This window comes from Bubalus bubalis, chromosome 3 (assembly GCF_019923935.1).
Source record: "Bubalus bubalis isolate 160015118507 breed Murrah chromosome 3, NDDB_SH_1, whole genome shotgun sequence".
Classification (NCBI taxonomy): Eukaryota; Metazoa; Chordata; class Mammalia; order Artiodactyla; family Bovidae; genus Bubalus; species Bubalus bubalis.
In genome coordinates, this window is record NC_059159.1 from 15,823,765 (window position 1) to 15,850,823 (window position 27,059).

Here is a 27,059-nt window from a genome sequence, read left to right on the forward strand (position 1 = left end):
TAAGAGGTTCTAAGTGCCGCAACCAAGACCCAGCACAGCCAAATAAAATAATTTTAAAAAGAAAGAAAGAAGAATGAACTAAATGAGTGAGTGCATTTGGAAGGGGCAGCATCTGAAGGTCCTACTTATAGCCACTTTGTTTTCCATCACTGGTGTCTCAAACATTTCAAAGTCGTTGTTTCTGCAGCCTTGTGGGATTTCCAGCCAAAACATCTCAGATTAGTAGTAATCAGGCCCCCACCCTTGCCTTATCATGCAGCCACAATAGAGGGCCGGGAGGGAAAAACATAAGACTGAATAGAAACAAGGCCAGCTCTAAGTGCAGAAAGAGTCGGCAACTACCCAGACCATGTGAATTCAGAGGTGCCTGTAGCACTCCAGCATGCTAAGGAAAATGGTTTTTCCATAGCCAGCCAAAGCTTAAGGCTTTGAAGCCGGTAAATGCAGGTGTTCCCAGGTGTCCCCCATATTAGTCATTCATACCTTAATGTGAATACTTTTCAGATCGGTTTGATTCTGTAAATGATGGGCCATGTGTGGCTGCCCTGAGTAGAATTTGATAAGACTGGGAGCAGAAAGAAAGTGGGGGAGGGAGGAAACAGACAGAGACGGAAGGCGGGGAGAGCTGACGGCCAACGTCATCTGGCTCAGATGGAGCCAGCGCCTGGCACTGTGAGAAACGCTTCCATCCGAGGGGAACTGACACGCCAGCAGGCAGTTCTGAGTGGGGCCTCCAGCGCGGCTTGGAGGCACTTCATTCCTCACCCTGAGAACCTTCCCTCTTTCCATCTCCCCGTCCGGGTCTCCCAGGCCCACACCCTCCTCTGTTGTAGGGCTTCCTCCATCCTTATTTACCGTCCTTCCTCCCCCACAAGCACAAAGACTGCATCTTATTCCTCTATGTCCCCAGGACTTGGCACTTAAGTGCTTAATAAGCGTTTGATGAATGAATACATGACTGCACCTCCCTGCCTCCCGAGGTGGGAGGATCCCAGGAGGGTCTATCATCCTGCTGGTGGAACTGGGTTCCAAAACCCTGCATCAAACCGTTTTTCTCAACTCTGGACACAACATTCTTCAACAAAGATGAAGGGGCAGAGGCGTGGGACAGGTCGGGGCATGAAGATACCACCACCTAGATACACACGTATCTATTTAGATGCTGCCAGAAGGTTGCTTGGCCCTTTCCCGTGGACGCAAGTTACTGTTTCACACCCAATCTCAGTAGGTTGTTGTTTTTTTTTTAATGAGGAAAAACCATTATTATAACTTGTTTTGCATCAAAATAAATAAAAAGCAGAGTATCTTTTGTATCAAAATAAAAAGCAGAGTATCTCAAAACCCTCCCCTCTCTCACCCCCTCCCCAGTAGATTATTATACTTTTTAACAAACTGACTCATCACCATTTTCCAGCACTTGTGATGTGCGGTAAGCAAGTGACTGGCACTCAGGAAGCTCACGGTTCCAGTAACCGTTGTGTGGCCTTGGATAAGGGACACAGGGAGACTCTTTGTTCTCTGGCTTCTTCAGTGTATTAAGGAAGATAATGGTAGATTCAATGGGTATGAAACAAGCTTAACATTCGCCTGCATGAAGCTCTTTGAAATGCATGAAGGGCCCTACAGTGTATAAATGTAACACTTGCCCCAGTGTTCACTTAGAACCCTAGTCTGAACATTTATAAAATCTCTCTGTGGATTGTGTACACACACACACACAAACACATACATGAATATATTTTAAATTGCTTAATTGCTTTTAAAATTTTAAGTAAACACACTGAAATGATTATAAGGCATCTGTACAATGTATCCTAAATGCAAGCCTGCCACGATAAGAGCTATTTGAGAAATGAAATCACATCAATGCAAGAATAGCAATGAGCCAATTGATGAAATATTGCATTAGCAACGGCCTCTGACCTCGTACGATGTCAACCAAACGCTTTTTCCTCCCTTTGTAATTTAATTATTTTTCAGTTAAATTAATTTCTTAAAATCCACTCAGATAAGCCGCCTGTGTTAAACACACACACACACACTCTCTCTCTCTCTCTCTCTCTCTCTCTCTCTCTCTCTCCAGGTATAAGTGAATTAAAGGACAAACTGACCCCAGTTGGGATTCTCTCTCCCTCTGCTTGATTTTGGAAATGGACAATATCTTGTTTTCTTTTTTTTTTTTTTCTATCTCTGAAAGACTTTCCCATAATGTCTTCCTGCTAATTTGTGATATCAAGGGCACCCCTCTTCCTAATCCCCTAAGACAGAAACCCAAGTTACCACAATACAAAACTCTGAAAATGCATCCATAAAAAAACCCCACTGTGTCTCTGGCTTTTTTTTTTTACGTTTTACCAATTGAACACATACTAACTGGCTTGGAGGTGGCTTTGTAAAGGTAGCAGCTCTGAGAAGCGTGCTGACAAGCCCGCCCCACATGTCTGTGCTCGGGCTTGCTGGTGGAGCATATTCCACACACAACCAGGAATTTGTGTGAGGACCGAGCGTGGTTAAGTCATGTTTCAAGAATGTTCTCTCATTATCCTGACTCAGAGGGTGCTGTGAGCCAAGAAGGGAGGCCGCCCAGTGATACCTTCTGTCCCGTCTGGTTTTCAAGAACTGCCTTCCATGGTCTTGGTGCCCGTGGACTGATGTCACCACGGTTCAGCTCTTCACATATTCTTTTTACAGGGTGAGAGCAAGAGCGCTTCCTCCTGTTGACATGTTTAAAACTGAGTGACCTCGGGGTTGGGCTGACTGAGAGAGGGGAGAGGTGACGGGGAACCAGAGAAGGCTCCAGCCTGGAAAGAGAGGCGAGAACCAGGGACTGAGATGACCAGCCAAGAAATGTTTGGGAGAAAATAGGAATCTAAGAGCTGCGGTTTGGCAAGTTACTCTTAATGAGAACGGCAGGGGGAGAAGTGGCGGGGGTGAATGGGACAAGGAGGGCAGAGGGGTGCTGAGGAATGAGAGGAGGAGGACAGCGAGACAGGAAAAAAGAGGGAGGAAAAGGAGCGGGCCTCAGTGTGGGACAGAAAGGCGTCATTGGGACAGTGCAATGAAGCACACTGGAATGAGAAGCTGCAAGTTACAAACCAGGATATGCTACGTAATATGGGACCTCTGGTCCTGTCAATGTCCTGGAAGTAGGAGAAAGGGCTTTGATTATTCGTCTCTAATCATCTTATCTTATCTTAGTGCCACTTGCCAGGAATGTACTTAAATGACATTTTGAAGCTTCCTTAATGGCTGGAAGAGGGATCAAGTGGTCCCATCTCCCAGTTCTGGTGAGGAACCTCCTCATGGGTCTCCATGTGATATGACATGTGCACACACATACGCACACACGCATACACACACAACATGCTTTAAAACCACCCATGGCTTTCTGTTTTTTGGCTGCTCTGGGTCTTAGTAGCAGCATGTGGGATCTAGTTCCCTGACCAAGGATCAAACCCAGGCCCCCTGTACTGACAGCACAGAGTCTTAACCACTGCACCACCAGCAAGTTCCCACCCATGGCTTTCCATTGTACTTGGAATAAAATCTACCACCAAATCTTGCAACCTTGCCAGCCTTCCCTCACAACAGTTTTCCGGTCATGCTGGATTCCTCTCAGCTCCTTGAATCCCATGAGCTCTCTTTTACCCCAAGACTCTCCCAACGTTGTTTGTCTCACCTGCACCCCTTAGCTGCCCACCGAGAGCTGGCTCCTCTTCATCCTTCGGATCTCACCTGCAGAGACCATCTTTGACTACTTTGTCTCAATAGGTTCCTGCTCTCCCCTTCACCACCACAATATCCTCTGTCACTGTACCCTATTCCTCTCCTGGTGCTAATAGCATGTATTTATTGATTTGTCTACATTACATTGTCCCTGACACCTATCAAAGATTTGTTAAGTGAATCGACAGAATGTTCTAGATTCACTGGTTTGGGATGCACAGCTTTGAACACCAGCAGCAGTCCCCCATCTTGACTTTATGTGTCTCTTCCTCCCCCTTGTTGTCCCCACCTAGCGCCTATCTAGGCCATGAAGCTGTTCCTGCCGCCTGTGACACCCTGAGAGGGCCTCCCCCAAGTTGGAGGGGGAAGCATCAGTCCTTAGTGGGGGTGAAGGCAATGAGGGGTCACAAAGGGTTAAAAAGAAAAAAATTAGTTAGCCATTGATCTGATGCTTGTGCTGTGCTGGGCTTAGTCACTCAGTCGTGTCCAACTCTTTGTGACTCCATGGACTGTAGCCCTCCAAGCTCCTCTGTCCATGGGATTCTCCAGGCAAGAATACTGGAGTGGGTAGCCATTCCCTTCTCCAGGGGATCTTCCTGACCCAGGGATCAAACCTGGGTCTCCTGCACTGCAGGCAGATTCTTTACCTTCTGAGCCACCAAGGAAGCCCCAGGTAGAACAACAGAAAGCAAATCATAAAGAGTACTGGGAATTCCCTGGCTGTCCAGTGGCTAGGACCTGGTGCTTTCACTGCATGGCCCTGGGTTCAATCCCTGGTTTGGGAACAAAGATCCTGTAAGCCCTGCAGCATAGCAAAAAAATAAAATAAAAATTTTAAAAATAAAAGCTTCCTAAGAGAAGTGCAGACATTAGAAATATTCCATGTCAGGGGCTACCCTGGTGATCCAGTGGCTAAGACTCCCAATGCAGAGGGCCCAGATTTGATCCCTAGTCAGGGAACTATTCGGAGAAGGCAATGGCACCCCACTCCAATACTCTTGCCTGGAAAATCCCATGGACGGAGGAGCCTGGAAGGCTGCAGTCCATGGGGTCGATGAGGGTCGGATACCACTGAGCGACTTCACTTTCACTTTTCACTTGCATGCATTGGAGAAGGAAATGGCAATCCACTCCAGTGTTCTTGCCTGGAGAATCCCAGGGACAGGGGAGCCTAGTGGGCTGCCATCTATGGGGTCGCACAGAGTCGGACACAACTGAAGTGAGTTAGCAGCAGCAGCAGGGAACTATTAACAGATCCCACATGCCACAACTAAGGGGCTTCCCAGGTGGCGCTAGTGGTAAGGAACCCACCTGCCAATGCGGGAGATGTAATAGACACGGGTTCGATTCCTGGATTGGGAAGATCCCGCAGAGGAAGAAATAAATGGCAACTCACTTCAGTATTCTTGCCTGGGAAATCCCATGGTCAGAGGAGTCTTGAGGGCTACAGTCCATAGGGTTGCACAAAGCAGGACATGACTGAAGGGACTTAGCATGCACACATGCCACAACTAAGACCCAGCGGAGGAAGAAAGAAGCAGATTCCACGTCAGGGATGAATGCTCCTGCGTGTGGCATGGTCCTCTGTTGTTGTTACTGTTTAGCCACTCAGTCATGTCCGACTCTTTTGTGACTCGATGGACTTTAGCCCGCCAGGCTCCTCTGTCCATGTGATTTCCCAGGCAAGAATACTGGACTGGGTTGCCATTTCCTTCTCCAGGGGAGCTTCCCAACCCAGGGATAGAACCTATGTTTCCTGCATTGACAGGTGGATTCTTTACCACTGAGCCACCTTGAAGCCCATGGCACAGTCACTGGGGGATCCCCAGATACCTCCTTATGAGTGCAGAGGGTAAAATCTCCATGACTGCCAGGATCAGGAAACACATGATTAGAAGGGGGGCTCCCCCAAATCACTGCTGCCCCTGATCCTCTAGGGAACTGTCTTCTGTGCTGCTCTGTTCCCCACCTCTCCTGCTATCCAAACAAAACATCACCAAGCAACATCCACTTCTTGAAGGTCCAGGAGTTTCTCAGTGCCCTGTTGATGAGAAGGATTTTTTGTTGTTGTGTTTGGCCCGAATATTCATCTATCCAGAGCATGTTTAATAATCACGTGAGATCCCTGATGTTGTCATAGCTTTCTGAAACCTGAGTCTTGCTTAGAGCTTGGTGATCGGTCCACAAATTAAACTCTTGGCCAAACATATATGGCTTGAGTTTATCCCAAATCCAAACAAATCAGATATTCTTTCTGGACAGAAGTCAAATTCTTTCCTTTGGCAATAATTTCTCAGAAATTCAGAAAAGCCGTATGTTTTCTGTTCTCAAAGTTCTTATAATCACATCAACTGCATCAATTGCCATAATGAAGGGTTTTTGAAAATTCTGAAGCTTCCAAAATGGATAAAGAAATCAAAGCCTGTTTGAACTTTTCAGAACTATCCCAACAAACTTCAATGAATTTGCCCTCTCTTTGTAAAACAGTACAACAGACCCACTACAATTAGAAATGAGGGAAATTCTAAGGGATTCCCCCAAAGGACATGCTTTTTTAAAATTAAAAATTTTAATTTTAAAATTGTAGAGTTTGCCAATGTCCAGTAGAGTCTACTTTATCCTGCAAGAGAATCAGATCTCAAATATTTGACCTATGAAAGCCCAATAAGCATTACTAAATTTCAGATAGTTCATGGACGACTGCAAGTCTCAAACTGGATACACCCTCACAATTAGGTATAAGGTCATAAAATGTCACTCTCTGAAATTCAGGAAAAAAATCAATCTAAACTTAACCACCATGATATTAGCAACATAAGGTGAACATTTTCAAGAAATAACTACTTTAGAGATGTTTTATAAACTCATGCATGATGTATGTACCTTGATGTATCCTCAGCAAGGAGAATTAAATTTACATTATGCAAATAATCATGACAGCTACCATTTGTTGAAGAATTATCATGTGACAGGTTCAAGACCAGAAACTTTGCACTTGAAGTTTCATTAATCCTAACATCAAGCCAGTGAGGAGACTCGGGCTATTCCCATTGTAACTATGTGGATCTCGAGGTGTGAAGAGGAATTAAAGTTGTTTACTATGTCTTTTTGCTCAGTCACTAAGTCGTGTCTGACTCTTTAGTGACTCCATGGACTATAGCCCGCCAGGCTCCTCTGTCCATAGAATTCTCCAGGCAAGAATATTGGAGTGGGTTGCCAATTCCTTCTCCAGGGGATCTTCTTGACCCAGGGATCGAACCCGTGCCTCCTGAATTGGCAGGCAGATCCTTCACTGCTGAGCTACCAGGAAAGCCCTGTTTACCACATATCATACAGCAAAGGCCACCCAGGACTTGTCAACTCCAAGCCATGCTGTCAGTGGTGTAAGTGGAAGAGAAATGGTTCAGAAAAGTTGAGCAAAAAGGCAGTTAACTGAAACAAAGATGGGGTAAAAAACCTTCCAAAGCTTTGAACAGTTCAAATCAGTTATCCAGACTGAAACCTCTCTGGAGGGAAGGAAGGTTATTCCACAGGGCCTCCTCAGCTGCTAGAGATATCCCTGAGGACACTCAGTTCCCTCTGGTCTAATTCAACCTTCACCAAACACACCTTCGGGTCTTTAATTTGATCTCCCAGGGATGCCTTTCCACCAAGAGGGAGGACCCTGGATATGTGACCATGGATGGTCAGCTGCCAGCTTTAGTCTCTGGGCTAAAACATCAGCTCAGTCAGGTGGAGTTCATTTAGTCTCCACTGAGTAGAATTATTAGGAATTAGATTCCAATAAGTCTTCCCTGGTGGCTCAGATGGTATAGAATCTGCCTGCAATGCGGGATACCTGGGTTTGATCCCTGGGTAGGGACGATCCCCTGGAGGAGGCACGGCAACCCACTCCAATATTCTTGCCTAGAGAATCCCAAAGGACAGAGGAGCCTCGTGGGCTACAGTCCATGGTGGCGCAGAGTCAGACACGACTGAGCAACTAAGCATAGCACACAGCACAGTTCCTGTAAAGATTAGTCCTGAATTAACCAAAATGACATTTCTGATCTTAGGAACCCAAGGAACTCAATCCTGGATCTTCAGTGACTTCCACCAAAATGTATACCTAGCCCCAGGTCTTCCCTGATGGTCCAGTAGCTAAGACTCTGTGTTCCCAGTGCAGGGGCCTGAGTTCGATCCCTGGTTGGGTAACTAGATCCCACCACAACTAAAGAAACTGCATGCTGCAACTAAGACCCAGCACAGCCGAATAAATAAATAATAAGTAAAAATTTTAAAAAATGCATACATAGCCCAGAAGATACACCTCAAAACAACCTACCAAGTTCTCTAGCCATCTTAATGACATTGATAAAGGACTGCTTTTAATGAGTGACATCAAGAGATGGTAACATTCCATATCCACAGTCTGGCCAAATATCTCTATGGGATGAATGCAGAAGGTCACAATAGTCCATGGCATATTCAATAATCCACTAGCCAGTTATGGCTACCAAGGGGATAATGGGGAGAGGGGGAGAGATAAATTAGAAGTTTGGAAATAACATCTATACACTACTATATGTAAAATAGGTAAACAACAAAGATCTACTGTATAGCACAGGGAACTATATCCACAACTTATAATAACCTATAATGGAAAAGAATCTGAAAAATATATATATATTATATAACTGAAACACTTTGCTGTGCACTTGAAATTAACACAACATTGTAAATTACACTTAGCGTCAAAGAATTGATTCTTTTGAATTGTGGAGCTGGAGAAGACTCTTGAGAGTTCCTTGGACAGCAAAGAAATCAAACCAGTCAAACCTAAAGGAAATCAACCCTGAATATTCATTGGAAGGACTGATGCTGAAGCTGAAACTCCAATACTTTGGCCACCTGATGCAAAGAACTGACTCATTTGAAAAGACCCTGATGCTGGGAAAGATTGAAGGGAGGAAAAGGGGATAACAGAGGATGAGATGGTTGGATGGCATCACCGACTCAATGGGCATGAATCTGAGCAAACTCCAGGAGATGGTGAAGGACAGGGAAGCCTGGCATGCTGCAGTCCATGGGGTTGCAAAGAGTTGGATATGACTTAGGGACTGAAGAGCAACAACAAATATTTTTTAATTAATCAGATGAATCCCCTGCCCAGAGGGGTTCTGGAGGAGAACCCATGAAGCTTTAAAAGACCTCTGTGCCCACAGTCCCCTTCTCAGAAAAGCCCCTCCTAGAGATTCTATCTGTAAACAACCTTCTATGCATTGAATGAAGGCAACATCACCTGGGTGGCCTCAGCCAATGAAAAACAGAAACCCATGAGTCACAGTGAGAACCAAGGTAAAAAATGACCATATTGTGTATGAGGGAGCCCATCTCCTTGTAGGACTACTTGGCATGAAGCAGTATGTCCATCAGGGGAGCTCCTGATTAGACAGTGACAAAGTGACCTAGTTAGACTCGCTCTTAGGAAGAGGAAATACTAGGTGAACAAAGAAAGCATGGGTTGTTCCAGATCAAGTAGCTGGGCCAGGTCTCCATGAGGCACCTAACCCTCAGGGGCTTAGAAAGCAGGCTACACCCCTAGACAGCTTACTCTTTGCACTGAGTTCAATATTTCCCTCAAAAAATGTGATTTCTAAAACCTAATACACAGTCTACTTCTGAAATTTTATACTTGAAGTTGCCCTTTGCAGAACCCTTAAATTAATCTAAAGAACTTCTTGATACTTATTTGCAAACACCAAATATCTCAGTCATTTGAATCTACTATCTACTTAAGTTGGCTTTTTCCATTCATTTGTTTATCATCCATCAGGGACACCATGCAAAGAGCAATGAAGAGTAGGATCCTTTCCCCAACCAGGAATTGTGCTTCTTCCTCAATGTAACATTTCACGTTCTTTGCATTTTGCTCTTTAAGGCTAGAACTAGTCTTATTGATAGTTTACATGAGCAACTCTGGGAGATAGTGAAGGACAGGGAAGCATGGCATGCTGTGGTTCATGGTTGCAGAGAGTCGGACATGACTTAGTGACTGAACAGCAACAAAGCTCAAGTTTGCCCATTAAGCACTGTAACAGGAGTTGCTTGATAAAAGTTTTTACAAGCTGACCTCTGGAATTCTTGCCCTCTTGCAAAGACACCATGATTCTTTTCATAGAACTTAATTTTCATAAACACTTGAAATGTAGAAGAGTTTAAAACTGAGACATGAAGTGACATCTCCAAACCTTTTGAAGATTTACAAATGTTCAAAAATGTATGGCTGACATGCATATGCAGTAAATAAAATCTTAAAATATGCCTCACAAAGTAAAGCTACTGATTATTGAGTGCTTAAGTGCATGCTAGTGCTCAGTCATACCCAACTCTTTGCGACCCCATGGACTATAGCCCTCGAGTCTCCTTTGTCCATGGGATTTCCCAGGCAAGAATACTGGAGTGGATTGCCATTTCCTCCTCTGGGGGATCTTCCCAATCCAGGGATTGAACCCATGTCTTCTGTGTCTCCTGCATTGCGGGCAGATTCTTTACCTCCTGAGCCAGTGGGGAAGCCCAGTTGAGTGCTTACTGTATATCAAGTAAAATGTTAAGTGTTTCACTTGTCCTGTCTCTCAAATCCCCATAGAAATCTTTCGAGGTAGAAACTATTGTTTTATACAGATGTTGAACTGGAAGAAAAATGTGGGTCCGATATGTACCAAGGTGCTTTTCTTACTAGTAGGTATCATCAGGGAATCAGGAATGGGAAGCCCTGCTTTTGAGCCACTTGCCATGTGTCCTAAGGCAGGACACTTCTCTTTGACTATCTCATCTGGATTTCAACTTCCTCCAGTGTTAATCATTATAATCATTTTTATTTGAGGGGGATGTCCTAGCTCCAACAGAACAAACTCTCTACCCATCATTTCACTATTACAGTTTCAGTCCAGTGTGTCTTAAAGATTTTTGCATCTTTAAGCACCTCCTTTCAAAAAGCACAAACTGTGGGGAGAGGTCGTGGGTTAGTACTTCTCAGTTAATGCTTCAATTATCAGTTAATACTTTAATAAGGATTACTTAATAGCTAGCTGACAACAAGAACAGAATATGGGTTGGGCTACTGAAATTCCAGAAAAGCTACTTCTGCTTCACTGGCTACACTAAAGACTTTGACTGTGTGGATCACAACAAACTATGGGAAATTCTTTGAGAGATGGGAATACCAGACCACCTTACCTGCTCCTGAGAAACCTGCATGCAGGTCAAGAAGCAAAATTAGAACTGGACATGGAGCAACGGACTGGTTCCAAATTGGGAAAGGAGTACATCAAGGCTCTACGTTGTCACCCTGTTTATTTACATTACACCCTACAACTTACATGCAGAGTACATCATTCAAAATACCAGCCTGGATGAAGCACAAGCTGGAATCAAGACTGCTGGGAGAAATATCAATAAACTCAGATTTGCAAATGACACCATCTTTATGGCAGAAAGAAAAGAGGAGTGGGAATGTAAATTGATACAGCCACTATGGAAGATGGTATGGAGATTTCTTTAAAAACTAGGAATAAAACCACCATATGACCCAGCAATCCTAATCCAATCCTAATCCATTTTGAAACCAAAATTGAAAGAGACACATGTATCCCATCGTTCATTGCAGCACTGTTTACAATAGCTAGGACATGGGAACAACCTGATGTCCATGAACAGATGAATGGATAAAGAAGTTGTGGTACATATACACAATGGAATATTACTCAGTTGTGGTACATATCACAATGGAATAATACACAATGGAATAAAAAGGAATGCATTTGAGTCAGTTCTAACGAGGTCGATGAACCTAGAACCTATTATAGAGTGAAGTAAGTCAGAAAGATAAATATCGTATTCTAACACATATATATGGAATCTAGAAAAATGGTACTGAAGAATTTATTTATAGGGCAACAGTGGAGGAACAGACATAGAGAATAGACTTATAGACATGGCGAGAGGGGAGGAGAGAGTGAGATGTATGGACAGAGTAACATGGAAACTTACATTACCATATGTAAAATAGCCAACGGGAATTCCCTGTATGGCCAGGAAACTCAAACAGGGGCTCTACATCAACCTAGAGGGGTGGGATTGGGAGGGAGGTTAAAAAGGGAGGGAATATATGTATACCTATGGCTGATTCATGTTGAGGTTTTACAGAAAACAGCATAATTCTGTAAAGCAATTATCCTTCAATAAAAAATAATAAAAAGAAAGAGAAAAAGAACTAAAGAGCCTCTTAATGAAGGTGAAAGAGGAGAGTGAAAAATCTGGCTTAAAACTCAACATTCAGAACACTAAGATCATGGTATCTGGTCCCATCACTTCATGGCAAATAAATGGGGGAAACAATGGAGACAGTGAGAAACTTTATTTTCTTGGGCTCCAAAATCACTGCAAATGGTGACTGCAGCCATGAAATTAAAGATGCTTGCTCTTTGGAAGAAAAGCTATGACCAACCTAGACAGCATATTAAAAAGCAGAGACATTGCTTTGCTGACAAAGGTCTGTATAGTCAAAGCTATGAGTTATGGTTTTTCCAGCTAGTCATGTATGTATGTGAGAGTTGGACCATAAAGGAGGCTGAGCGCAGAAAAATTGATGCTTTTGCACTGTGGTGTTGGAGAAGACTCTTGAGAGTCCCTTGGACAGCAAGATTAAACCAGTCAATACTAAAGGAATCAACACTGAATATTCATTGGAAAGACTGATGCTGAAGCTGAAGCTCCAGTACTTTGGCCACCTAACGTGAAGGGCTGACTCATTGAAAAAGACTCTGATGTTGGGAAAGATTGAAGGCAGGAGGAGAAGGGGATGACAGAGGATGAGATGGCATCACCAACTCAATGGACATGAGTTTGAGCAAGCTCTAAGAGATGGTGAAGGACAGGAAAGCCTGGTGTGCTGCAGTCCATGGGGTCCCAAAGAGTTGGACACAACTGAGCAACTGAACGACAACAATGCCACAAGAGATGGACAGGTATTAGCGATTGCTGAAGAACCAATTAAGGCTGGATGACAAAGTGCCCAAAATAAAGACTTCACACAAGTATTGGGTTGGCTAAATATTTCATTCAAATTTTTCATAAAAGTATGGAAAACCCAAACATATTTTTTGGCCAACTCAATACATTTGATCTGGGCTCTGCCAGGCTCAGGATGTGCCTTAGGAGTTGGTATGAAGGCAGGGAGTAATGTTCAGTGTGTTACACACAGTTGCTTCTGGCGGAAGTATGATTGAAGAAGTGCTGAATGAGGAAAAGCAAGAAGGTAAGCCCTGGGGAAGGGATTTCATTCCCCAGGGAGTAAGGTATTTTGAGAGCTTCCTAATGTGTGGCTCAATGACACTGGATCTGTGCTGGTTTTAGAACAATGGAAATGGTGGGCATAGGGTGTGGAAGACAGGGATGCAGGGTGTGGTTAGGAGGCCCATCTAATACCCCAGTTAAAAGGTTGTGCGTGCGTGCTCAGGTGCTCAGTCGTGTCTGACTCTTTACTACCACATGAACTGTAGCCCACCAGGCTCTCTGTCCGTGGCATTTTTCAGGCAAGAATACTGGAGTGGGTTACCATTCCCTTCTCCAGGGGATCTTCCTGACCCAGGGATTGAACCCACATCTCCAGCATCTCCTGCACTGGCAGGTGGATTCTTTACCACTGAGCCACCTGGGAAGATTAGTTAAAAGGTCACAGAGCCCCAAACTAGGGTGGTGGTGATAAAAAAAAGAAGGGTGTGTGATGCTGCAGGAGACATGGAGGTCAACTGGATTTAGGGGATTACTGAGAAAACACCCAAACCACGGACACCTGAGGATTCTGAGCACGGATGAATAGTCCAAGTATTTCTATTCTCCCTTTTCCCTATTCTCTACCCAGTCAAAAATGCCAGAACTTGACATTAGTTGGCAAGTTATCAGGTGTCTAAATATGCACAATAAATGGAAGAGAGTCATCTTTGCCTACGAAAACCACAGACAAAAATAAACCTGGCAGAGGGCGTATCTAGCACAGGCTCCGGCGCCTTCTTTGCAAATCTGTGGGCACTAGTCTAAACCTCCAAGAACCTTGGGAAAAGCAGCCAAGATTACTGACAACCAAGAGAAAACCGGACTCCTGTCTCCGATCTACCACTGATGGGGTGACCCCCTTAATCATTTATTTTTTCCTTTTTATGTTGGCGCAGACATTTCAGAGATCCCCTGCACAGCTCAGACTGCAGGGCTGCACTGTCTTTCCCTCTACCGTTGTGTTGCCTTCAATATTATTTTATTCGATTAAAAATACTTCCCCCTCTGGTTTTCTAATCTCATTCTTCAGCACTAATCCGGGCAGGAGCGAAGGCCTCAATATCTAGGTCTGGGCTTTGGACATCAAGATAAAGCCAATCCGACTCCTTCAGCACCTCTTCTTCGCTTGCCGCCATCGCCGCTTGGCCTTCCGGATAGCATCCCGACTAGTTCCCACGGCAACCGGCCGGGCTCCCAAGTCCGGGTTCAGGACTTCCTCGGCCGCAGCCTCGCCCCGCCCCCACAGCCGCGAGAGGAGGGCGGGGGCCGGGTTGCCAAGGAAACGGGAGGACGCTAGGCAGCCGCCCCCACCGCCTCCGCTCCTAGCAAGCCCGGCCGCCGCCGCCAAAAGCTGCCTCCGGGGAGGAGGAGGAAGAGGGGCCAGTAGAGGCGGGAGAGAAGAGCGAGGAGGAAGAAGAGCACCGGGACAGCCCCGCGCGATTGATGGGCGGCTCCTCCGCCCTGGACCGGCCCGCCTGCCCCGCCCCTCGGCCCCTTTAGCCCCTTCCAGGGGGGAGAGGACTGACCCGCAAGGTAACGGCCGGCCAGGCCCGGCCGCCCCCGCGACCGCGCGGCCCCTGGTCCTCCGAGGATGTGGGGAAAAAAGATGGGAGACCACTTTTCCTTGAGACGACTCCGATTCTGGGACAGGGTTGGGGGGGAGGGGGGTGCGGAATCCCGCCTAAATCCTAAGGACTTGGTCACTCCCTCTCAGCTGGCCACACCCCCCGCATTTTTCTACCTCAGACACGGTGTGGGGGTCATGTATTTGCACTCTGGCAGGCCCCCGTGCATCCACATAACTGCCCCCCCCCCCAATACTCCAAGAGAGGTATACGGTTCACGGCCCTTCTGGCTCCTCAGTGCGAAATTAGTATTGTTGAGAGCATCGAATTGCTGGTCCAGCCTGTGACATCCCCGCCCAGCCCCAGAGTTTCCCAGTTACACGTTGAGTCTGTCTTTTCTGGGCTTGATGGTCAGTGTATGACCGTCCGGCTCTTTCACGGTTTGATTGATAAAGGGAAGTCAATGCCAAAGAACTTTTCTCATAAGCCATTTACAGTACTGCACCCCACCCCCGCCCCCTGATCTCCTAGGCAAATCGGATGGAAGAGTCAAACCATCTACCCTCGCCCCTCTCAGTTCCCCGTCTTTTTCTTCGGTCATAGTATTATTCTCTCAGTAGTGGAGTGTTAGGAAGAGTGAGCCTAAATCACTCATATTTGTCGCCTATACTTAAAATATTTTTGTAAGTTAAGATTTTTTTTTTTACAGATTTTTTGAATTTTTAAGATTTTTGAAAGTTAAATTTTAACAAGTTTTGTAATCTTTGTTATTACAAATTAATTGTGTAAAGAAGATGAATAAAGCCTCTACAATCCTTCTTCCCAGCACCGAGTTACGGAAAGGTGGGGGATTTATAAACCTGATGTGCAGTGCTTAGTCATTCAGTCCTGCCCAACTCTTTGCGACCCCATAGACTGTAGCCCGCCAGGCTCCTCTGTCCATGAGGATTCTCCAGGCAAGAATACTGGAGTGGGTTGCCATGCCCTCCTCCAGGGGATCTTCCCATCCAAGTGATTGAACCCAGGTCTCCCACATTCCAGGCAGATTCTTTACCATCTGAGCCACCAAGGAAGCCCATAAACCTGATGGTCAAGTATAAATATAAATACAGCCATTTAGGTTTTGGTTCAGAGGAACCTTAACTTGAAAGAGGGGCTTACATTGACATTTTTCTTTGTGAGTGAACCAATAACATATTCATTTTGATGACACTTATAATATGAGATGGAGAAGGCGATGGCACCCCACTCCAGTACTCTCGCCTGGAAAATCCCATGGGCGGAGGAGCCTGGTGGGCTGCAGTCCATGGGGTCGCTAAGAGTCGGACACGACTGAGCGACTTCACTTTTTCACTTTTCACTTTCATGCGCTGGAGAAGGAAATGGCAACCCACTCCAGTGTTCTTGCCTGGAGAATCCCAAGGACGGGGGAGCCTGGTGGGCTGCCGTCTATGGGGTCGCACAGAGTCCGACATGACTGAGGCGACATAGCAGAAGCAGCATAATATGAGAACATCATAAGAAAACAGTGAAATGGCTTGATTATTATTAATAATAAAAAGAACTCCCTTCCCATCAATTCCTTTTTGTGAAACGTGACCATAGAACAGAAAGACAGCACATGTGATTTTTTTAGAGCACTGGAAGAAATATATTCGGCAGTCAGACTTTGTTTCTCCTTAGTCAGGGAAGTTAAGTCTGAATTCACTGGAAATTGACACTAGAGAGGAAGGCATATGTCACAAAGTTCTTAGAATATTCCTCCCTGAAATTTCACAGACGTGTAGAATTTTGAGGCCAAGAAGAATTGTTCACTCTCGCTTTCAGCCAAGCAGGACTTCCTCTCCCACATGCCTCCTCCTCCTCTCTTCTCATTTCCTGCCCCCTCTCCGGACTTAATATGGCTTCTCCTGTGGATTTCTAAAGCCCCAAACTGGCACATTATCATCAGAGACTTAAAACAGAAGTGTGCATAACCATGAGTAGATATTGAATTGAGAAGCAGTTCAAAGGTGAGAAACAGCAGAGAATACAGAATGCTGTTTTAGAAACATGCTCCCTGCCCACATTTTATTATCACTCTCCTCCCCTCCACCTGCCTGTATTTGCTAAGAAAAAAATTGGGGCTTCAAATGGCCATCTGGTTGAGTAGGCCCACAAAGCTGAGATCCACACATGAAGCATGATCTTATGTGGATTTAGTTCCATATAGTGATTTCCATTTCTGGTCAGTTTTCCAAACCCAAAGTCCAGTATGAAGTTCAAGTGCCACTTCAGAAATGTGGAGGATGTTCACCTAAACTGTGGTGACCTACCCATCATCTCCTTAATCTATCTCTAATAATCTGTTTCTTTGGGGCCTAGAGTATTTGTTTAATCTCACAAAGTATTGATGTATTTAAGTAAGAGATTAAATGTGGCACCATGATGCTCCCAAATATTGATTTTATAGTAGAGTCCAGTCATAGAGTTTATGGGAGGACAAAGAGACTTGTAGGCAATTTTAAAGTCCATTATTTGGTAGGTGATTGTGAAGTCAGAGGTAACCTAGCATGGAGTTATTCAGATAATGCTATTTCCTACCTCTTTAGACAAAATTATTTCATGTCTCTTGACTGAGAAGCCTCCTTAAAATAACACGGCATTAAAGCCAGGAGAGATTAGCTGGCTTTTCCAGGTTAATTTTGTAACCAAAATGTATCATCCAAGTGGATTCTGAGATGCACTCTTTTAGTGACCATTAACATATTTTCATTGTGAATCCTTATGTTCTCTGCCTGATTAATATTCAGACAGGCTTTTCTTTCCATCAGTAGCAGCAGGGATTCATCTTTCTGCCAGTTTTAACACCATTGTTTTCTGAAAAGCGTGGGAACATAAGTTTATTCTATGCAGGTATAAATTCATATGAAAAGTTAAAAGTGGTGTCTTAAATTAGACTTCCATAAATGACTATTAAAATTCTCAGAGACAAAATTTAGGCTTTGTGTGTCATCTGTGGAACTACCTATCAGATTGTAGTTTTGGATTCTGACTCACAAAGATCAACTTGCTATAAATGAGAGAACATATGCCCCAAGGGACCAACACAAGTTCCTAGATGATATTGTTTGGGGCTCAATGATAAATCTTGCAAGATTTCATAGAGACCAGACCAGACACTGGGTCACCATGAGTCAGAGGCAACCTGATTCTGCCAATACCTGAACAACTGGAAAAATAAACCAAACAAGGAAGGAGAGCCATAGCATGTAGACACCTGAGGTCAAGAATGTCGTCTGGCTTATCTTGCTGTTTCCCCAGAGTCTACAGCAGCATCTGTCATATGGCTGTCATTAAAAAACACATGTAGGAAAGAAGAACCAAGCTGGAGGCATCACTCATCTTGATTTTAAACTATATTACATTGCTACAGTAATGAAAACAGTATGATATTGGAAGAAAAATAGACATATAGATGAATGGAACAGAATAGAGAATCTGAAATAAACCCATGCATATGTGGTCAATTAATTTATGACAAAGGAACCAAGAATATACAGTGGGGAAAAGATAGCTTCTTCAATAAACAATGTGGGAAAACTGGACAGTCACATGCAAAAGAATGAAACTGGACCACTGTCTTACACCACACACAGAAATCAACTCAAAATGGATTAAAAATTTGAACATAAGACCCCAAACCATAAAACTCCTAAAAGAAGTAAGATAGTAAATTCTTCAATATTGGTCCTTGCAATGGATTTTTTAAATGTGGCAACAAAAGCAAAAATCAACAAGTGGGCCTCCATCAAACTAAAAGGCTTCTGCACAGCAAAGAAAAAACCATTGACAAAATGAAAAAGCAAACCCCCAGAATGGGAGAAAATATTTGCAAATCATATATCTAATAAGGGGTTAATATACAAAATATATAAATAACTCATACAACTCAATAGCAGATAAACAAACAACCTGATTTTTAAAATGAGCTGATCGGAATAGACTTTTTCCCAAAGAAGACATACAGGTGGCCAACAGGTGCATGAAAAGGTGTTCAACATCACTAATCAGGGAAATGCAAATCAAAACTACAACGGGATACCACTTCACATGTGTTTGAATGGCTTCTATCAAAAAGAAAGAAACAACAAGTGTTGATGACAAGTGTTGGCAAAGATGAGGAGAAAAACCCACGTGCACTGTTCATGGGAATGTAAATTGGTGCAGCCATTATGGAAAACAGTATGGAGGTTCCTCCAAAAAATTAAAAATAGAACTACATTTGACACAGCAATTTCAGTCCTGGGTATTTAACCCAAAGGAAATGAAAACACTAACTCAAAAAGATATTAATATATGCACCCCTAGGTTCATTGCAGCATTATTTACAATAACCTAGACATGGAAGCAACTGAAATGTCTTATCAATGGATGAATGGATAAAGAAAATGTGGTGTATCTATAAAGATCCCCTGGAGAAGGAAATGGCAACCCACTCCAGGATTCTTGCCTGGAAAATACCATGGACAGAGGGGTCTGGTGGAGCTTGTCCATGGGGTCACAAAGAGTTGGACATGACTGAGCATGCACATACTCATGGACTCTCTCTCTCTCTCTCTCTCTCTCTCTCACACACACACACACACACACATAATGGAATATTATTCATCTATAAAAAAGGAGAAAACCTTGGCATTTGTGACTACATGATTGACCTTAAGGGCTAAGTGAAATAAGTCAGAGAGAGACAAAATACCATGATCTCTCTCATATGTGGAATCTAAAAAATGAAATCACCAAACTCATGGATACAGAGAGCATACAGAGAACAGCTTGGTGGTTGCCAGAGGCATGGAGTAGGAAGAGAGTGAAATGGCGAAGGAGCTAGAGAGTACATACTTTCTGTTATTAAATAAATACTAAGGATGCAATGTACAACATAGTAACTATAGTTAATAACACAGTATATGTGAACATTGCTAACAGAATAGATCTTAGAAGTTCTCATCACAAGAACAAAATAATTGTAATGATGTGGGCTGACAGATATTAACTAGACTCATGGTGGTGTTCCTTTCACAATACATACAAATACCAATGTACTCCTGAAGCTAATATGATGTTATATGTCAATGATGTAGTTGCTTAGTTATGTCAGGCTCCTCTGTCCATGGGATTTCCCAGGCAAGAATACTGGAATGGGTCGCCATTTCCTTCTCCAGGGGATCTTCCCAACCCAGGGATCAAACCTGTGTGTGTCTCCTGCATTGGCAGGCAGGTTCCTTACCACTGAGCCACCAAGGAAGCCCATATGTCAATTATATCTCAGTTAAAAAAAATATATATATATATAGAAATAGAAATAAGTAAAAGAGCTTCACTGGTCAATAAGCAGAAATAGTGTGGGACCCCTGATGACCTTATGAATGAAAGCCAGTAGACTCACTATGAACTATGCCATTAACAAATTCAATGTTTTTGTCATAAATTTAGACCACACCAGTCAGAGTCAAACTTCTTGAAAGCATCATCTGCACTTCCTTACCTCACATTTACGCAACTCAGTGCAATCTGTCTTTGGCCCCGTCACTCCATTAAAAGGCTCTCACCGAGGTTATTAATAATCTCCTCCTTGAAACACGCACTTCTCAGCATCTGTGAAACTGTGCCCACCTGATTCTCGGTTTTTCTCCTGCCTCTCTGGCTTCTTCCCAGAGTTTCTCTTCTGCTGCCTTTCCTGTTCTTAAAATCCAGTGGTCCTCAGAATTTTGTCCTGGGTGATCATTCTCTTTTCAATACCCACCCTGCCTTCCACTGCAGCTGTTACCAAAATGCCAGCAACGCCCCAGTCTTCACTTCTCTAGTCAGCTCCAGAGCAGTATATCTAACTGCTTACTCGACATCTCCATTTGCTGTCCCCGGCCCCCTCAAAATCTCCATTATTTTCTCACAAACCTGCTCCTCATTCCAAGTTTTCTGAAGGGAGGATTGGCATCAACCATCTGGCTGCCCGAGCCAGTAACCTGGGCAGCCTGCTGCCTTTATACCTCCATCTTTTTTATTATCGTGTCATTTTTATTATCACCAAGACCTGATGATTTTTCCTTCCTCAGTGTCCCTTGAACCCATCATGCTTAGAGTGTGGGCACTGGCATGAGACTCCCTGGGTTCAAACCCCAACTCTTGGGCTTACCAGCTCTGTAACCTTAGACAAGTTACTTAATCCCTTTGTGCCTCAGTTTCCTCGTCTGCAAAAGAGATCTAATTTTTGCCGCAATGGTGAAGATTGTGTGAGTTAGTATGTTTAAATGTGTCAAACACTGCTTAGCACTTCCAGAGGCTCCATAAACAGTAGCTATGAGCTCCTCCTCCTCTTCCCCTCCAGTTGTGACCCAAGCCTGGGCACCATCTTACATAGATTCCTCTAACATGTCCCCAGTGGCCTGTCCACTTCCATTCTTCCTCTACCTCCTCCCCCACCCTCCATCCAGTCTCTATCCTACAGCTGGAGGGACCTTTGGCTTTGTTTTGGTTTTGGCTGCAGCTTATAGGATCTTACTTCCCCGACCAGGGATTGAATCTGGGCCCCTAGCAGTGAGAACATGGAGTCTTAACCCCCAGACCACCAGGGAATCCCCTGAAGGGAACTTTAAAAATGCAGATCTAATCATGTCCTCCCCCCGAATGGAACCTTCTAGGGGCTTTATATGACTCTTTGAATCCAACCTCCAAGGCTCCTTGTGAGCTGGGCCCACAGCCCTTCCGTGGCTGTCCTGGCCTCCCTGTGTTCCAGCTGCCCTGTCCCCTTCCTGCCCTGAAAGCTCTGTACTTTTTGTCCTTTCTGTCCCAGATTCTTTCTGTCCCATTTCCAGCCCAGCTCACTCCTTAGCAAACCCAGTGTCCTTCCCTAAGGAAACCCTTGCCTCCCCCTCCCCCAATGACAGTTTCTCAGAGACCCCGTGTTTCCGCTCCGTCACACTTATCAGCATCAGGGTCCACTGTCAGTGTTCCAGGACTTGGGGTTTGAACCCAGAGAGTCTCACACTAGTGCCTGTGCTCTAATCATGATGGATCCCAGGGATACTCAGGGATGAGAACCATCAGGACTCGGTTTTCATATGGTTGGGCTAGGAGAGGGCAGGGTGAAGGAAGCCACCCAGGTTACTTGCTCGGGAGCCAGCTGGTTGATGCCAACGTTCTCTCCAGAAAACTTGGGAGGAGGAGCAGTTTGTGAGAAAGCCATGTGGAGTCTGAGGGGCTGGGGGACTACCATATTCAGTGCTGGCTTCCACCCTAGATTGAGAAACACAAAGCCCAGGCCCATGTCATATCCAGACCACCTAACCCCCATGCCCAGCGGAGTGCCTGAATTGGAATAGGCGTGTGATCATTGTAGAGTCTGTGCGTTTATATGACCACGGGGCTCAGAGCTTTGGTCATTGCTAATCGAGCTAGGTTCTTTTTTGTCGTGTGGTTGAACTGCTTCTGCCGGTCTAACTCCCTCTGAGTAACCGGGACAGACTGGCTGAAGCCAGCTGATGAAAGTGGCTACATTATTTATGTCTGGAACAAGAGGGCTGTAAGGGCATCGACAACCAGACAAAGAGTCCTTTGAGTCTGAAAGGAGCATCTGTGCCCTTCCAACAATGGACATGAGATTAATAAGAGAATAAAAGCAATTATACTAAGACAAGTCCCCAAATGGCAAAGCAACAAAGGGTTATATCACAGCACATTTATTCGTCTTCTATACGCAGGTCGGGGATTAAGAATCATGTTACACGAAGCAAAGGACAGGCAGAAGTTCGTCAGTGATGTTCAATATCTGCGGGACATGCAGCACAAGGTGGACTCAGAATACCAGGTAATAGCAGAAGTGAGAACTCTCTTCCACCAACAGTATGAGGAGAGAATCGGGGAAACGGTACTGGTATATGAGAAGCAGTAACAGGTTTCCAAAAGCCAAACCCCACACTTGGGACTTCCCTGGCAGTCCAGCAGTTAAGACTTCGCCTTCTAATGCAGGGGGTGCAGGTTTGATCCCTGCTCTGGGAACTAAGATCCCACATGTTTCAAAGCCAAAAAAAAAAAAAAAAGTAAAACAGAAGCAGTATATTAATGCATGTATGTGGAATCTAGAACAATGGTACTGATGAACCTATCTGCAGGGCAGCAATGAGACTCAGACATACAGAACAGACTTGTGGACACAGGTGGGGAAGGAGAGGGTGGGACAAATTGAGAGCAGAGCACGGAAACATACACACTACCACGTGTGAAATAGATAGCCGGTGGGAAGTTGCCTGTAGATCACAGGGAGCTCAACCTGGTGCTCTGGAACAACCTAGAGAAATGGGGATGAGGAGGTAGGAGGGAGGTTCAAGAGGGCGGTGGGGGGGAGCGATATTTGTATGCTTACGGCTGATTCAGGCTGTTGTACAGCAGAAACCAGCACAACATTGTAAAGCAATTATCCTCTAATTAAAAATATATTTAAAAAAAACAGAAGCAATACTGTAACAAATTCAGTAAAGACTTTAAAAATGGTCCATAACAAAAAAAAAAAATCTGTAAAAAAAAAAAAAAAATCTCAAAAACCCATACTTTACAGCTGTGTGACCAATGAAAAGCTACTTAACTTCTCAGAGTCTGTTTCCTCATCTGTACAATGGGGATAACTGTGCCCGCACCCCCCCCCCCCCCATTATACCATCATGGAAATGAAATAACATTTTTTAAGTATTTAGCCCAGGGCTTGGCACACAAACCTTATCAACAAATGACATCAGGGCTTAAATTGGATAAACCAGCAATCAAGAAAAAAAAGACATTAAGGAGTTAACCGGGTCACCCTACCATTTATCAAACAACACACCCTTCCGTTGTCCTGCAGCCAGAAGAAAGGTAGTTAACACATTTTACAACAAGCTAACTCTTCGTCACCCTAGTTACAGTGTTTACATGCAAAAACAAAACAGTCAGGGAGCCTGAGAAGTCATGATGTAATTACCCAGAGCTGGCGTGGGACAAACCTGCCAGACGGGCTTGTGGGATTCTGGGAGCAGTTAGAAAGTGTCACTCAGCCCACCGGCCGGAGGTCACCCTCAGCAATCAAGGAGGCACATCCTTAGCTTCAGCTGAGGATCGAAACGTGCTCCTTCCCGAAGGAGAACAGAGACCTGTCACCATCAGGCTTTTCCCCTTCTTGGCAATTTCAAATATAACCGAACCTCCCGTGTCACCAAGGCAACCAGACCGATCTCAGTAACCTGATTTCACCTGTATAATACAGTTTAGCTCTGGGCCTGGAAATGAAGTCAGCAATTGCCTCCTACACATGTCAATCCACCTCCAAGGCTGTAGAATTGAGGGGATTTCTATAAGATAATAAGAACGTAAACATCTGAACTGGTCACACTGGGAGGCCCTCTGCTTTCCACAAAGATGCCTCTGCCACAGAGCCCAGGTTTGGAAATACTTGCTTGAAACTGTCTCGGGAACAGGCACATAAGAAAAATCAATCTTATTGTTTGATGGCCTCTCCTGAAGAAAACCGCACAACCGCACGGCTTGGAGTCACTTGCAGCTTTATTTTCTAATCTCACTTGGGCTTTCAACACTGTGCTTTGTTAATAAGGACACTTTCAACACTGTTTTTAAAAATAATAATTATTATTAAGTGCCTACTGTGTACTGAACGGGGCTTCCCTGGTGGCTCAAGTGGTAAAGAGTCCACGTGCTAATGCAGGAGACTTGGATTCCATCTCTGGGTTGGGATGATCCCCTGGAGAAGAAAATGGCAACCCACTCCAGTATTCTTGCCTGGGAAATCCTGTGGACAGAGGGACATGGCTGGCTACAGTCCATGGGGTGGAAAAGAGTTGGACATGACTGAGCGAGTGAACAACAATGTTCTGAACCAAGTCCCTTCTCTCCCCGAGTTCTTATTCTATGACTGAGAAACAAGCTACACACACAAGTAAATTAATATGTAAGACAATATAATATATATGATAAATTCAATGAGGCCAGTAAAACAGAGGTAAAGGGGGTGGGGTGATGCTCTTTTACACAGGCAAGGCATCTTCTTTGAGGAAATAACATTTGATCCTGGAGGTAAAATGATGGGCAAGAGCTGGTCAGAGCATCCTGAGCAGCAAGGAAGCAGGTGCAAAGGGCCCATGGCGGGAACTAACAGTGCAAACAAAAGAAGGTCAGCTTGGCTGAAACACTAAGGGAGGGTGTGGAAGAGGTAGATAGGACCAGATCACATCGAGTCTCTCAGGACAAAGCTTGGTCTTTGGCGTTTACTCTTATCCCAATGAGAATTATTAAACAATTTAAAGCAGGAGAGTGGTATGATCTGATTTACATTTTTAAAAAGATCACTTCAGGGGCTTCCCTGATGGTCCAGTGGTTAAGAATCTGCCTTGCCATGCAGGAGACACCGGTTTCATCCCTGGTGTGGGAGGATCCCGCGTGCCTCAGGGTAACTGAGCCCATGCACCACAGCTATCGAGCTTGCGTTCTGGAGCCCGTGAGCCACAATTACCGTGCCCACATGCCTAGAGTCTGTGTTTCACAACAAAAGAATGCACTGCAACGAAAAGCCTGCACATCACAACCAGAGAGTACCCCCCCACTCGCCACAACTAGAGAAAGCTTGTGCGCAGCAATGAAGACCCAGAGAAGCCAGAAATAAATGAATTTAGGAAAAAAAAAAAAAAAGATCACTCTGGCTGTTGTGTGGGAAAAGGACTGAGAAGGGCAAGAGAAGCTGCAGAGAAACTTGTAAGGAAACTGGTAAAAATTTAGGCGAGACCAGCATGGTGACAGTGGGGGTGGTGAGAAGCAGCCTGACCCAGGAAATATCAACAGAAGCCGCACAGACATCTTGCTGATAAGGGAGGAAGAGTGAGGGAAAGAGGGATGAAGGATAACTCCAATATTTTCGCTGTCCATCAGTTCCCTCCATTATCACGGTTTAAACTTTATTTTTTTCAAACCTCCCATTCCTGTACTTTCAACAAGGACCATCTCTCCCTGTTTTGCACACACACAAAACCAAAGAACTTGAGGCCGACAGGTGGGACACCACTCAGCTCTTCCCCTTCCATCCCGGGATGCCTGCCTGTCTAGCCCTCAAGGCTCAAGGGGAGAAGGACACTCTCACGGCTGGGGCCAGACCTGAGAGCTTGGTCCACGCCCCTGTGTTCCCAGCCCCTCTCCATCCGTGGACCTCTCATCTGCATCCTTGGAATTCCTCCTCTTCTTACTGTCTCAGCCCACAAACATGTTCAACTGTCTCTCACACTGAGAACAAAAGATCTAAGCTGTCTGTGGACCATGTGTCCTATTCCAGCCGCAACCCTGGCACTTTCTAGTCTCCATATGTCCCCAAACAGTCAGCTAGACTTTTGTCTCCACTCCCTGCTCCCTCGAGTGCATCCCATTACCTACTGGCCTGTTAGCCTGGCCGTCTCCTAAAGTCAGCAGTGAAAATCAGCAGATAACTTTTAAGTCTTTGTTTTCTGAAGCTTTATCTGCATTTGGGGCCATTACTCTTTCTTTCTTGACACATTACTTCTCTGGCTTCCTGGCATCACGTTCTCCTGGTTTTCCTCCTGTTTCACTCACATTCCTCACTCTACCCATCACGTGTTAATTCCCCTAGGTTTCCATCAGCCCAGTTTTCTCCTAATTCACAGTTTCTATGGCCCATCTCGTCCCTTCCTATGTGTTTAACTACCACTCATACACTGATGGGCCTCCCAGGTGGCTCAGTGGTAAAGAACCTGCCTGCCAATGGAGGAGACAAGGGGGTCGATCCCTGGGTCGGGAAATCCTCCTGGAGAAGGAAATGGCAACCCACTCCAGAATTCTTGCCTGGGAAATCCCATGGAGAGAGGAGCCTGGAGGGCTACAGTCCATGGGGTTGCAAAAAGAGTCAGACATGACTTAGCGACTAAACAATGGCAATCACATACACTCATGATCTGTAATCCTGAGTCTTCTCAAAGTGTCAGAATCCCATACACACGTGCTTGCTGGATGGTTCCATCTAGGAGTCAGAAAGGCACACTGAATTCAGCACGTCCATGGTGGATTCTGCATGGTCCATCCCCGATCATCCTCTTGTGCACCCCCTCTCTGAAGATGGTGGCCCAAGCCTTCCCTGACTCCTTTCTCTTTGTCACCACTCACAATCCCCCCACCCCCACCCCTGCCAGTTGCCAAGTCCTGCTGAGTTTACCTAAAAGCTCATGAACTTGTGCCTCCCTTCTCATCCTGTGGCCATTGCCCTGGTTCCAACCTCCATGATTTATCTCCAAGTTTATTAAAATATCCTCATATCTGGTCTCCCTGCCTGCAGCCTTGCCACCTTCCAGATTGAAATTTATGGAAAATGAGAACTGAGTATGCAATTCCGTCGTTTTCCCCTCACACAGAGGCAGGTCCTAAACCCAAGAA

The 27,059-nt window shown here is 44.9% G+C and overlaps 1 protein-coding gene and 1 long non-coding RNA gene across 4 annotated transcripts in view; one reads left to right on the forward strand and one right to left on the reverse strand.

The window, feature by feature from the left end:
* Nucleotides 1–27,059, reverse strand: part of LOC123327560 — an 82,539-nt gene that overhangs the window by 51,443 nt on the left and 4,037 nt on the right. The window lies entirely within an intron of this gene.
* MARCHF10 (membrane associated ring-CH-type finger 10) overlaps nucleotides 13,789–27,059 on the forward strand; it is a 104,707-nt gene continuing 91,436 nt past the window's right edge. For 2 of the 3 annotated variants that reach the window (XM_006044910.4, XM_006044911.4), the window contains exons 1-2: nucleotides 13,795–14,574; nucleotides 22,346–22,452. In XM_006044910.4, coding sequence (XP_006044972.3) covers nucleotides 22,363–22,452 — 90 coding nt within the window. In that variant the 5' untranslated portion in view covers nucleotides 13,795–14,574; nucleotides 22,346–22,362. Of the gene's footprint in view, nucleotides 14,575–22,345; nucleotides 22,453–27,059 lie in introns of all 3 variants that reach the window. The other variant, XM_025279888.3, reaches the window with a different exon arrangement.